General features: G+C 36.0%; 2 protein-coding genes and 1 pseudogene across 2 annotated transcripts; 2 read left to right on the forward strand and 1 right to left on the reverse strand.

Moving 5' to 3' along the window:
• Window positions 1-1,472: 1,472 nt before the first annotated feature.
• LOC120198511 lies at window positions 1,473-2,357 on the reverse strand. Its single transcript, XM_039199827.1, has 4 exons — window positions 2,247-2,357; window positions 2,009-2,153; window positions 1,868-1,961; window positions 1,473-1,771 (listed from the first exon to the last, which is right to left on the reverse strand). The coding sequence occupies exons 1-4, from the start codon at window positions 2,355-2,357 to the stop codon at window positions 1,549-1,551; spliced, it is 573 nt and encodes a 190-aa protein (XP_039055758.1). The 3' UTR covers window positions 1,473-1,548.
• Window positions 2,358-4,888: 2,531 nt separating this feature from the next.
• On the forward strand, window positions 4,889-11,836 carry LOC120198512 (annotated as a pseudogene).
• Window positions 11,837-13,810: 1,974 nt separating this feature from the next.
• On the forward strand, window positions 13,811-14,305 carry LOC120197851. The gene has a single exon (XM_039199246.1). It carries the CDS (start codon window positions 13,835-13,837, stop codon window positions 14,258-14,260), a length of 426 nt encoding a protein of 141 aa, XP_039055177.1. The 5' UTR covers window positions 13,811-13,834; the 3' UTR covers window positions 14,261-14,305.
• Window positions 14,306-15,084: the final 779 nt, after the last annotated feature.

The following is a 15,084-nucleotide window of genomic DNA, read 5'->3' on the forward strand; positions in this document are numbered from 1 at the left end:
TTTTGATTTACTGGTTTTGAATGGCTAAAAAAATTATTCCCTTCTACAACGCCCACACACACTCTATGTAGACGTAGCTGCTAAAATACGGATATTCCTTAAAAAACAACATTTCATTTTATCACTGAGATTACTACTTAGTGTAGGAGTAATATGGTTGCCGATGGAATGATAAAATTGGCGTCCCCCAACACTTTCAGACACTTGTATACGGTGATGCTCCAATAGAGATTCAGTGGTCAGTTGTTCAACGTGTTTTTGACCATCCTTATTGTAAATTGTTAAGCTGTTCATTACTAATTTCATGACCTAGGCCTCCTTTCAATTAAAGAAATATAATTCTAATTAGTACTCTAATAATTTTTTTTTCTTACGATTACGCTGTAATATTCAATCGCAAGTTATAATAGTGGTATAGATTTGCCATTTCAATTTATGTGAAAGTTTCGGTAGTTCAAAAAGGAAGGGGCTAAAAGTAGGGGTATAAACTAACATAGCGTTGGGTGAACTGTTCGTGGATCGTTTGTTAAGTTAAACAAATGAGTATGAAATAACAATTTTGTTAATTTAATGAATGAACGAACACGAATAGAAGTGTGTTCGGTTCGTTTATGTTCATGAACAAATTCGTTTATGAACTCGCCTATAAACTAATTTGTTTATATTCATGAACAAACTCATTTATAAACTCGTTTACTTTTTATTTATTTTTTTATATTTTAAATATTGATGAATGTAGGACTAAATTGAACACATGATGAAATTTGGAGCTTAAACTATGAAACTTAAGGAGTTGAAATACTAGTACATAATTTTACCATTTTTAGCTTACAACTGAACAAATTTACCGACACTAAATGAGCATGTTCGAAAATATATAAATGAACGTTAAACGGACACTTTTAAAAATAAATGAATAAACACAAACATGATAATCAAAATTTAAACAAACACGAATTAAACATAAATAACTTTAAAAATAAACAAACAAATACAAATACAATTTTATTCATTTAAATTTTGTTCATGCCTTCTTGGATCTTTGGGTTTAACCCGACATGGCATTGATTCGAATGGGCTGTTTTAAGACAAAAATGGTTCAGTCTGTCCGAATTCACCGTAATTCCAACAAAGCTACGAATCAGTTTCAAGATCACAAGAAAATAGGTCCTTGGATTAGATGAAAGGTCCCGACACTCAACAACGCAAAAGCAAGCTTAACCAGCAACATTTAAGCTGTTGCAAAAAGCTTGCAGAGCATTGTTCATTTATTCAGATCTGCACAATGAATGTTGTTAAAAGGCCTCTGCAACTTTTTTAACATAGAAATTCAAGAACTTTGTTAAATTTGGTCGGCTGTCACACCCAAACTCAGATGAGACCCGGATTTGATATTCAAACTCAGTTCTAACCCAAACGATTTGACTAAGGCAAATACAAGTACAACAAGCGACATTATGCCCCACATTTATGTTTCACTGCAATATCTGTCACTCTGTACTTTATTTATCTAAATGCCACAATCATCACTGTTTACTTCGCATGAATTCAAGATGGCCCTACTCTAATCATTTGCCTTCTTTCCATTGAGCTCTGAATTCTTTCCCTGGCATGCCTTAGAGTTTCAAGAACTTCACCTATACTTCTGTTGACTATCTTTATCTCAGGGGTCACCTTGGTTTCAGGTAGGAAGAATGGAACCAATGCCAATGAGTCATCAACAGAATCATCATCCTCGTAATTCTCATTTCTTCCATTATCAATCTCCAGTCTTGAGGAAGAACTGAAAATGAATGATATAAAGTGATCAAATCAAATATATACTTGAGCAAAGCCAGTTGGATAAATGCGGAGAAAATACACATACCTTGTATCATCAACCTTTGGAACTTCATGGCCTGAACTTGATTCAACACTGGACTTCTCATGTGAAAAATCGTTTGTATTAGTTATAGTGGTGTCTGATGCATTTTCAGACATGGAAGCTGTTCTGTCTGGGATTTTGTACATGAACTGCTTGTGGATGAAACACAGGAAACTTCATGGCGTTCTGATTTGCGGGATTCAAGCTTCTTCCTCAACAATTTGAGCCTTTTCTCAGCTTTGTTCCTTAGTTTGGTCTCTTCTTTGAGTTCTTTCTCCAGCTCCATTAGCTGAAGTTGGAGAAGAGCAAATTAGAACAAACAAATAAAAAAATTCAGATCTTTTTCTTTATCAGATTGAAACAAAGGCTACAACAATGTAACCTTATTTCCTATAAGTTGAGCATCTTGTTTTGCAGTCTTTGAAGCTTGTCTCTCCGCAAGAAGCCTTCCCCTCAAGAACTCTACAGGCCTCAATCCTTCATCAGTTTCCATCTTTTCATTGAAAAGAGAAAACAAAAATAACCCAAATTATTATGAAGCAGCAACACTCACAAGCTTTCATTTACTGTTTTCCTTGAAACTCACTCACCATCCACTTTGTACTAAAATGGCAGCACAGTAAGCTATGGCCTGTAATTAATGGCGGATTCTTCCACATCAAAAAGACACTCGGAGTGCTAACAATGTTGGAAATCTAAGGTGATGGCTTCGCCCTATCTATCTGCTCCAGGTGGCTTTTATGTCACATCCTTAAAAAACACAACATTTGGCTACTGTTTTTCTCCTCGCTCTAGCTTTTCACAGCAACAATCTTTATGACACTTCTTTTATCATTCTGCAAATTGGGGTTAAACACAAAAAGGGTTTTTTGAGAAGGAGGGCAAAACAATCAGAGGTTAATCCTTCTAGTTGCTGAGATTTTGACATGTATCAGTCAAAGGGAACTCTGTTTGACATCCGCTAATCTTATGCAAAGTTTACATTTCTTTTTCTTTTTTCCTTTTCCACACAAAAAACCATCATGATCACAAAACCCACCCGACCCAATATATGTATCTGATGGACTTTAGTCCAGGATAACGACATAAGTTTTCTAGTGCTTATAGTGTGTATATATATATTTGACCCAAAAAAATTAGTCAAAAATACCTGATCGGTCGATGAAAGATTTAGGGTAAGCAACGAAGATCCAAAAAAATTATTTATGTTTTGTTTTAAAAAAATTAGTATTAATATTGTTTGAATATAATTTCTATTACATTTTTGTTTTAAAAAATTTATTTATGTTTTGTCTATTATACGGTACAAATATAGGAGTATAAAATTATTATCTCGACCAGAACATTATAACTCATTGGACCGGCCTGACAAAACCAAATCATGATTTTTGCACATTCATCCTTCCACATAATCCTAAACTGTAATTGCTTATTTTATTCTGTTTTAGCTCTTCATATTTTATTTCTTATACTTCCAAATTGATAAAATTAAACTAATTCAACCCCATCAGTCAGCAGAAATGTCAGTTTCATGTGACATCACAATAACATATGGACATGGCATATATTCTTTTAGCAAATTAGAAACCCATCTTTTAAATTCTCTATTATATATATATATATATATAATATATATATATATATATAGATATATATATATATATATTTATAGAAGGTATAATCACATGACTGCATGATTCTAGGGTATGGGAAAATTGGCTTTAACTTCACTCAAAGAAAATTGATGAGGATGAATAGGCAAATGCTACAGCTTCAAGCAAACTCATTGTCAAGATCTTTCTGGTAAAATAGGCCTTGTGAGATCTTTCTGGTAAAATAGGCCTTGTGAGATCTTTCTTGTTGTGGGTTTCGACAATTAATAAGGGATTGACCTTTGTGAATAAGATCCACACTCTGTATCAGTATTGGTGCAATGCTTTAACCACATGAATTAAGTGAGATTTGTTTATGATTTGCTGCTAATGGTATACATTGATTGAGCATTAATTGCATGGAATTATAATGGAATTGGCTGGCAAATGCCATTGTAGGCATTTTGTCAGTCAGTTTATGTGCATTTCAAGAATCTGTTGACACCCTATTTCTTATCTTATCGTTATTTCTTTCCACTTTGACATGCAATAAAATAAAACGAGATTCGAATTTCATCTAACTATTCGCGTGACATTAGATGATGAAACTTTAAATCAAACTATATCACATCCAATTTACTTTGTATTCTATTGAGAATACAAAATTCTTTTAAGAATTTAAATATTAAATTTAAACTTAGAAAAGGGTTTAGTATTCTATTGATAATTGAAAGTATAAGGACAAAATTGAAAAGAACGCAAAAGTGAAAACTTTGCATGTTTATTATTCCAAAAGGAATCGATAATGGAAATTTATGGAATTCCTAAAGATAGGTGTCATGTTTCGATTATATTAATAGAGAAAATATGATAAACAATATATGGTTTACTTATAAAATATAAAATAAATTGATTATAATAGTAAAGGGTAAAGTATCTATTTGATCACCCACATATTCTCACATTTTTATTTCTGTCCCTCAACTATTTTTTTAAAAAAGAAAATTATATATAATATTTTATTTTATTTTTATACTCCGCCATTAAAAAATTAAAAATGATATTCACGTTATTCAAAATCATACGTTCACTTGACAGTTTGTTATATTTTTTTAGTTGGTTAGGTTTCACAAAATAAATAAAAAATTGAGAGCTAAAATGTGATTGGGGTAATATAATTTGCATGTTGGAATTATGAATCTTCAGCGTGTGAAATTCATGAAGTGAACGATTAGACATACGAAGATTGTTCAGCTTTTAACGAAGCCGACTACTAATTAAAACTTTTATACGTAGAAACGTGAAATCAAAATATAATATTTCATGGGATCTGTTCCTTAATTTTCTTTACAGTTTTACGCTATATTATTTTATGAAGTTTTAAATTATATAAGAATCGAGTTTTCAACCATGAATTCTTATACAGACAGCGATGGAGTTTCAAGAGTTCCCCATGGAAGTTGTCGAAGAAAAAAACGATGTTCATCGGATTCTAGACATTCAAATCCCCACCATTGATCCATTTATATTTTCCTTCAGAAACTTAACCTATGAAGTCAAAGTCGGCAGCAGCAAATCAAGGTTCCCATGTTGTGGGAAGAAGACGAACGTCAAAAGCTTGCTCAATGACATCTCCGGCGGAGCAAAGGAAGGGGAAGTAATGGCTATTCTCGGTCCAAGTGGATCGGGCAAATCGACCCTGATCGACGCTCTAGCCAACAGGATTGATAAGCATAGCCTGAAAGGGTCCATCACTTTGAACCAAGGTTTCAAAAAAGGTCCGCGACCACGATTTCGGCCGCGATATAGCGGTTTCGCCGCCGTCCGAGTTACCCGCGACGGCCGTAATAGCGCCCGCGACGGCTGTAATCACGGTAAATTTGAAATAACCGAAAACGCGACCGCGACCGCGATTTGAAACCTGCTTTGAACGATGAAGCCCTGGAATCAGGCATTTTGAAAGTGATGTCTGCATATGTTATGCAAGATGACATGTTGTTCCCTATGCTGACAGTGGAAGAGACGCTGATGTTCTCATCCGAGTTCCGGCTCCCTCGATCGGTTTCGAAGGAAAAGAACAAAGTGAGGGTTCAAGCTTTGATTGATCAACTAGGGTTGAGAAATGCTGCCAACACTGTGATCGGCGATGAAGGACATAGAGGCATCTCTGGAGGCGAACGTAGGCGTGTTTCGATCGGGATCGACATAATCCATGATCCGATACTATTGTTCCTCGACAAACCTACTTCGGGACTCGACTCAACTAGCGCATATAAAGTCGTCAAGGACTCAAGGTCCTTCAGCGAATAGCACAAAGTGGAAGCATTGTTATAATGTCCATTCATCAACCAAGTTCAAGAAGTGTAAGCTTACTCGATAGCTTGATTCTCCTATCAAATGGGAAAACTTTGTACAGTGGTTCACCAATAAATCTCCATCGTTTCTTTGATGATTTCGGGCATCCAATTCCTGGAAATGCAAATCCATGCGAGTATGCTCTTGATTTAGTCTCTGAACTTGAAGAAACACCCTCAAGAACCCCAGATTTTAGTTTAATTCAACAAGTCATGGAAGGCCTCAGTGAATTCTTCCAATAAACCAAGTCTTTCACTTGAAGATGCAATAAAGATGAGCATTTCTCGAGGAAAACTAGTCATCGGGACCACCGCCACTGTTCCATCATTTTCCAATCCATTTTGGTACGAAGTTCTGATATTATCCAAAAGGTTAACAAAAAAACTCGAGAAGAACGCCGGAGGCAATCGATCTCCGGTTACTCCAAATAATCATCAACGAGATCATCATCGGCACCATGTTTTGGCAGCTCGGCGACTCCCCAAGAGGAGTCGAATAACGATTAGGATGCTTAGCTTTTTCCATAAGCACAATCTGCTTTATATCCACAACCAAAACCCCAAAGTTCATCAAAAAAAGATATATTTTCATTAAAGAAACCGCTTATCATCATACGTTTCGCTCGTTCTTTCTTCTCCATCCCATTGCTGACCATAAACTCCCTCTTGTTTTCACTCATAACGTTTTGGGCCATTGGTCTTTCAGGTTCCATCTCTGAGTTCTTTTTCTTTTTCCTCACAATCTTAGCCACCTTCTAGCAGGAAGTTCATTTGTGGCAGCCATTGCAGGGCTTTTGCCTGATTTCTTCCTCGCCTTTGTTATGTCCATCGCCATTGTTTGCTACTTCCTGTTCTTATGCGGATTCCTCGTTGCGAGAGATCGACTCCCCAGATATTGGCTATGGTTCCATTACATCTCGCTGATGAAATATCCATATGAAGGTCTTTTACGAAATGAATTTGTTCCATTGAAATGCTTTGGTAAGGGTGCGGCAATCTTAGACAGAATGGAAGTTGAGAAACTGCCGACGCCATTGAAGGATGAATTGTTGAGTAGCATGGGGTGTTAACTATAGAAGGAGCTTAGTATGGAAATGCAAGAAAGGAGTGTTTTACTATGAATATTAATCGATGCACCATTTACACAGATTGAGCAGCCATTTAAAGCCACCAATGAGCTACTGCACAGTTGGTTACAACTAACTACAATCACTTAACTGCTTAGCAACTACTTAACCGAATATGGTTTAACATTCACCCTGCTTCTTACAAACTTCCTTCAACTCAAAAACATAAAGTTTACTTCTGAACAAATTAATTGACCAAGGGAAGAGGTTTTGTTAGGATATCTGCTACTTGGCTACTAGTTGGCACATAGTTGATTTGAACTTCTTGTGACGACACCTTTTCTCGCACAAAATGCAAGTCTAGCTCGATGTGCTTGCTTTTTGCATGCAATATGGGGTTTGTAGCCATAGCTACTGCACTTGTATTGTCACACCACACCTTGGGCTCTTAAGGAGTGCAACCTTCATCTCATGCAGCACGACCTTAATCCACACAACTTCAGAAGTAGCATCTGCAAGGCTCCTGTACTCAGCTTCTGCAGTGGACCTGGATACTGCACGTTGTTTTTTCGAGCTCTATGCCATTAGGTGGTTTCCGTTGTAAACACAGTAACCAAAAATTGATCTCATGTCATCAGCATCTCCTCCCCAGTTAGAATCCGAGAAGGCATTCCGTACGACCATTTTTTGTGCTTGAGTTGAAAACCAGAGGCCAGTTTCTAGCGTTCCTCGTAAGTACCTCAGGATACATTTTACAACAAGCCAATGCACCTCAGTGGGCTCTTGCAAGAACTGTGTAGCTTTGTTTACTGCAAATGAATTGTCTGACCTTGTATGGCAGATGTACTATAGTGCCCCAACTACACTCCTATACTGTTGTGGCTTGCTTAACACTTCTTCATCATTCTTACTGAGTTTGGTTGTTATTGCCATGGGAGTGGAGGTTGAATTTACATTCAGCATTTGATTCTTTTGCAACAACTCAGTAACAAACTTTTTTTGGTTGAGGAACAAGTCATTGTCTGATCGGTGTACTTCTATACCAAGGAAGTACTTAAGCTGCCCAAGATCCTTCAAAGAAAATTTTTCATGCAGCGCATGAATTATTCGATCAACTTTGAGTTGGGAACTTCCTGTGATGAGAATATCATCCACATACACAACCATGTACACTACCTCATGATCTTCTTGACGAATAAACATTGAGGAATATACCCTCGAATGCTTGAACCTTAAGCTAAGTAAGAATTCTCTTAGGTTAAGGAACCAGTTTCTTGGAGCTTGTCTTAACTCGTACAGTGCCTTCTTTAGTTTGCACACCAAAACAACTCCATCACTGGATTATTCCTCAAAGCCAGGGACCTGTTGCATATACACATCCTCGCTCAGATAACCTTTTAGAAAGGCATTATTGACATCCACCTGCCTTATTTGCCAATGACATGAAACAGCCAATGAAATCAGTATGTTTATTGTGAAAAACCGAACCATAGGACTAAAAGTGTCCATAAAATCATAACATGGTATTTGAGAATACCCTTTGGCAACCAGTCTAGCTTTCAACCTTTCTACTGAGCCATCAACATTTTTCTTCACCTTGAAGAGCCATTTGCAGCCAATGGTTTTTCTACAGCTGGTAACTCCACAATGTCCCATGTATTGTTGCTAATAAGTGCATTATATTCAGTCATAACAACCATCCTCCAGTCATTATCTTTGAGAGCAGCTCGAATGTCACCAGGCACTTCTTTGCATTGAGCCGAGTAGATTTTTGGCTTAAAATCCCATGCTTGCTTTGAGTTATCATAGAATGAGTATTTCTCATCCTGGCATCTGGAACAGTTTCTTGATTTTGGATTTTCTTACTAGAGGCAAACTGTTCATATTGAGAGGAGACATTAGCAGCAAACTCAAAGCAGGAGAGCCAGATTCATTATTTGTTGATTGCTCTTCAGAATGCATATGTAGATCATTGCATGTGGTTACAGGTTGACCAGCACTGCTTGCTTCTAGCCTTTGATCACTACTGACATCAGCATTAATATCTGACCTTGATATAGTCCTAGCTTGCTTGTGTGGACTGTTGACAACTGGTATGACCCTTGATCGAATTACTTCTTTACCACCTCTATTATGAGTTGCTGCTTTGTGAGCAAAAAGAAAAATATTTTCATTGAACACCACACTTCTGGAAACATAGATTCTGCCATGCTCATCCATGCACTGATAACCATGATGCATAGGAGAGTACCCTAGGAAAACACAGGCCTTGGATCGAAAATCCAACTTGTGTGTGTTGAACACCCTAAGGTTAGGAAAGCACTGACAACCAAAGGTTTTGAAGAAGTTGTAATTAACAGGCTTGTCATACAGCTTCTGATAATGAGAGACATTACCAAGGATCTTGGAGGGCATTCTGTTGATGAGGTATACTGCACTGAGAACTGCATGAGACCAAAATGTTAGAGGCATTGAAGCTTGTGCTAGTAGAGTTAAGGCAATTTCTACTATATGCATGTGTTTCCTTTCCACCAGCCTATTTTGTTGTGAGGTATGTAGACATGATTTCCTGAGCTTAACACCAAGTCCAAGTGAGACAGCTTCAAGAAAACTAAACTCACCTGCATTGTCTGTTTGTAATGCAAGAATAGTTGTTTTAAATTGATTTGAAACTAAGGCAGCAAACATTTCAAAAGAGACACCAACCTCACTTTTATTCTTTAAGAGATAAACCCAACTGTTCTTTGAGTACAAGTCTACAAAACTCACAAAGTATCTGAAACCACTAGAAATAATAGGAGCAGGGCCCCATATATCAACTTCTACTAACTCAAATGGTTGTTTGTACACAGTTTGTGACATAGGAAATGGTTGAGCTTTTCTTTTTCCCATCTGATTGGTTGCACACACTTCACTTTTATCTATACTTAGCCTTTTATTGAGGATTGTCATTACCACCTCAGCTGCTGGATGACCCAACCTCTTAAGCCACAACCAATAGTCATTGGCATTTTTAACAACAGTGTTGTTAAGTGTTGTTGTTTCTTGCATAGTTTGACAATCAAAGCTGTAAAGTCATCCATCAAGCTTCTCTTCTACCAGCACGATGCATGTGCTTTCATCCTTAACATAACAAGCATTTTTATGAAACTCAAAGAAAACTGAATTGTCTTGAGTAAATTTTGAAACTTGTCTTGAGTAAATTTTGAAACTGACAAAATATTCTTGTTAATATTGGAACATGAAGTATGCGATCAAGCAAGAGATCCCTAGAAACAGTCTTTAAAGCATTTCTACCAATATGAGCAATTAGAATAATGGAACCATCTCCTAGATGAACCTTACCACTGCCAGTGTAAGCTTGTTTGCTCGAGAATGTATAAGTGGCGCCATTTACATGGTGTGTAGCTCCTGAATCAGGAAACCATTTTGCATAGTTCAAAAGACCATTGGTAATTAATGCGTTAACCTGCACATTGTCATTTGGCTTAATGGCAGCTGAATCTTCATCTCCTGCATTGGCACTTACAAAGGGACTGTAATGACAGTCAGATGTTCGAGGGAAGCATGAACACATGTTCATCTGCATGTCATTAGACGAGGAGCTTTGCTGAGCAGTTACACCTTTGAAGTTCTGATCAAACCTATGCCAGCACCTGTCAACTAGATGACCTAGCTTTCCACACAGTTGACACTGTTGTTTGGGTATTCCCTTATACTTGTTATTTGCAGTATTGTTAGACTTAGCAGTACCACGATTCTTATATTGTTGAGTGTCCGAGACCTTGTTGGTGTTGTAGCATGTGAAATTAACTCCTATTGGAAACCTTGATGATTCATCAAGGCGAGACTCATCAGCAATGAGAACATATACCACATTGTCGAAGGCAAATAGTTCTCTGCTTGCAGTAATTGCAACCATCGTTGGTTCATATTTGACTGAAAGACCATTAAAGATGGTGGCGATGTGATCAATGTCTGAAATATGATTACCACACGTGGCTAAGATGTCACATATTTCTTTAATGGCCATGGTGTAATCTCTCATAGATTGAGAGCCTTTCTTCATCGATCTAAGGCGACAATGCAATGCCATTATTTTTGTGGTAGACAGCTTGGAATACAACCTGGTAATGGCATTTCAAATTGCAGTTGTGGATTCAGCACCAACCAATTGAGGAAGAATATTGATGCTAACAGTGGAAAGAAGCCAAAGAATTGTCTTGCTTGACATACCGTAGATAAACTGGATTAACAACTTGCTCGCCAGCATCGTTAAGTGTTAGTTTTACTGTAACCACCATGGATTCATCAAGAAAATCTTCAAGTCCAAGCCCTCTTATTGTGAGAATCACTTGCTGCTTCCAAAGAAGATAGTTTGAATCAGTTAAGCATACGTTGATTCTTTTATTAGAAAATGTATGCGAGCTAGCTTCTGTTAGCTGCTCATCCTCAGCTATCATCGACATGCCTTGTACCATGACTCTTCTTCGAAAAACAAACAAGAACCAGAAAGCAAGAAAGAAGAAATAATAGCACACAACAAAAGTCTTTTCAAGATCTAAAGTAGAATGATACCATGTTAACTATAGAATGAGCTTAGTATGGAAATGCAAGAAAGGAGTGTTTCACTATGAATATAATTGATGCACTATTTACACAGATTGAGCAACCATTTAAAGCCTCCAATGAGTTGATGTATAGTTGGTTACAACTAACTACAACCACTTAACTGCTTAGCAACTACTTAACCGAATATGGTTTAACATGGGGAATGTTATGGGCATGAATGTTACGGACGCAACCTGCATAACGACGGGGAACAATGTGTTGAAGCTGCAAGGGATCACTAAGTTGAACAAGTGGAATTGCTTGTAGGTTACTATAGCTTGGGGATTTTGCTTTAGGTTTGTGTTTTATTTGACTTTATTGTTTGGAAGCAAGAACAAGAGGAAATGAAAATGCATGTCAATTAAACTCTTAATTCTACTTATCATATCATAATGTATTTTTTTTATAAAACATCATAATAAAATGGCATGTCTAAAATTTTATAAGACATGATGGAATTTTTATGTTTCACTATTAAAAAATTAACAGGAATATTATTCATGATGCGGAAAGACCTATTTTTACCTACATAGTAGATTTAATTTATCATTTTCGCATTTATGGTATTTTCGCATCAATTTAGCCATTAAAAGTTGTTTAAGGACATCATCCTAGCTCTTGAAGTCCATTTTGACTAACAAAACCGTTAGTCTTTTACGTCTGCAGACGCCAATAATTTTCACGTCAACCAATATTGCTGACGTGGCATGATGATAACGTGACATTTATTAAAAAAATATTTACTAAACACAATGGTTAGAAAAAAATCCCAAAAATTTTAACCTAATCCCTTAATCTCATTGAAATAAATAATAAACGTTTGGGAATTTTTTTCTAACCGTTGTGTTTAGTAAATATTTTAATCTAATCCCTTAATTCACAGACGTAGAACACTCACGGTTTTGTTAATCAAAACGGTCAATGAACTTCGAGGGCTAGGATGATGCCCCTAAACAACTTCGAGGGCTAAATTGATGGAAAAATATCATATAGGCGAAATGATAAATTGAGTCTATTACAGGGGCAAAAGTAGCCCTTAAGTATTTTTAATTTGAACTCTATACTTTAGATAAAATATTAATTTGATATCTAAAATTTAGATAAAATATCAATTTAATCCACGAATATAATCAAAGCTCCCTTTCTTCAGGCGTCGGTCACCACCGTCACCGATCATTGTCGATTATCTTCATCACCGATGATCGTTGGATCCTAAAATTTCCAATTCACTCCTTAATGGCCTCCCAAATGCAAATTTGATATCTATTTCATCGAAAAACGTCTCAAACTCTATAAATCTAGCCTAAAATCTGAATATATATCATAATCAAATCTATAATTTTTTTATAATGATATAGATTTAGATAAAATTAAATCATCATAATAAAAAAGATTATGGTGTAAATTCCATACTTGTGATAAATCAAGAATCCTAATAAACATACTAAATAAAAAAACCAAACTGAATATTTCTACTTTTTCATCCAACTGGTATTTGCTTTGATTATTCATCAACAAGATTCCAAATTTAATTAAGTACTTAATGAAATCCCACTGCATGGAAAGCTATGATTGTATACAAAGTGGACTGGTTGCACCTTATAGGTTCCTTGTATGTTGAAGTAGTTTATCCTCAACACTTCCATAACTAGAGATTGATTCTTACAATGACTTTTGTCGTAACAAAATTGGTCGACCATTATAGAAGTTTTGTCTTTTGAAACTTGAACGTTTGTGAGCAATGGTAAATGAAGGACAACAGCATGTATATAATTGGAAAAGAAGTCTGACCCATCAAAGTATTGATGAGTTATGAATGTATAATTTTATGTTAGGGGTCAACTTATAAAATTTTCAGGAGAGTCAACTTATAAAATTTTAAAATGTAAAAACATGTTTCCAATAAAAAATACAAAAGCATATCTAAAATATATAAGATTTTAAAATTTTTAGAAGAGACGATTGTTCTCATGTATTTACTTGAACCACACTCGAGTATTGTTGAATTTATTTTCACAGTACGAATATGGAACAGAGAGTAAGTTGGAAATTAGGTTGATTTGAACAATGATATCAATGAATATATTATTATATATACATAGGCAACTACATTGGAAACTCCTACCCACGTGTATTACTCCAACCATAAATCTACTTAAAGGCGGCCCCTTTCTTGGTCAATAAAATAAACAGCATTAGCATATCCACTCTTTGCCTACTAACACACCCTTGCCCATTGCTGCTCTAATCATGGCAATATAAGCAATATAAGCACGAAGCAATCCCACTTCCCCCCATCATTTCTTTCTTTGATAGCTTTTTTTTTTCCATCAGAACTTTGAAGAAATGAGTTCTATTTGCATATCTAGTTGTTTGAATGATGCTAGAGACCCCCGGGTGCCCGTGAGGGCAACGTATGTGAATCTTTACAAGTGGCTCGAGTCGGATGCCGAGTTCGTAAGGTCGAGGAGCTCATCGGGGTCCATCCATGGTGGTCGAGCATCGGTTAGAGTCGTCGACGGTATCTCGTGCAGGCAGATGTATCTGAGGAGCTATAGGTTCTCGAGGAAAGAAAGCGTGCCAGAAAAGGTGGTGAAATGTTTTGGGAGAGTGAAGGAGAAGGTTGTTCGGAGGAAGAAGCAGAAGAGACGTATTGGAAGGAAGTGTTTGGTGTGGAGGAAAGTGAAGGTTGTGTTGTTTAGGTTCTTCAGTAGGTTGCTCTCTTGCTCTGCTAGTGTGCATGTTGTGGATCCAAGGAATGTTTTCCTTTGATTAACTTTGTTTTTTATTTAATCTGATTTTGTTTTGTTAATTATGGGTTTATTTATTTGTTCAATTATTTAGTTTACTTATTTGAAACTATTAGCTTGTAAAAGTTGTAATGAACAAGTATTTCAGGCATAGCATGAAGATTAAAATTAGCTTGTTGCTTGAAACTCTAAAATGACATTCTCAAATGTATGGTATGTCAAAGGTGAAAGTACCTAAACAGTATCTCTACTATTTTAAAATGAGCAAAAAAGTCATAACAACCCGACCTGACCTGTTTTTTTTTTTTTTAAAGGTTCACATCATGTTGGGTTTTTTAAGGTATGTCAAGTCAACTCAAATTTAGATTTAGGGTGAGAAAATTTGATGTATATATTTAAAGATAATTATAATAATACTCCTCTTTATTTTATTTTAAATTAATTTTTTATTTTATATAATAAAAATAAATTTATATATATAGACTTGATCGAAGTGGGTGAGGGTTTTGACTTAAAATATTGGATCAGGTTTCGGGTTAGATGAGAAACCTCCTAAACCCAAATTAGATCGGGTCGAAAGCGAGTAGAGAATTTCAATTTTCGAAACAAATTCAGGTGAGTCAAAAATCCAACTCAACTCGACCTATTACTATTCCTAATCTTAGAACTCGAAAAAACATAAATTTGTGTGAAGATCTACCACAAAAGTAGAATATAAGAGCATCACATGTATGATTTCTGAAATTACTTGGTTGAGTGTGTTGTTAAGTGATATGAGAATTGATCAAGGCCCAATTGTAGTTGTGTGGAGTGACAATACTAGTGATTTGGCTATAAGTACTAGTC

This window comes from Hibiscus syriacus, unplaced genomic scaffold (assembly GCF_006381635.1).
Source record: "Hibiscus syriacus cultivar Baekdansim isolate YM2019G1 unplaced genomic scaffold, ASM638163v2 tig00117056_pilon, whole genome shotgun sequence".
NCBI classification, from domain to species: domain Eukaryota; kingdom Viridiplantae; phylum Streptophyta; class Magnoliopsida; order Malvales; family Malvaceae; genus Hibiscus; species Hibiscus syriacus.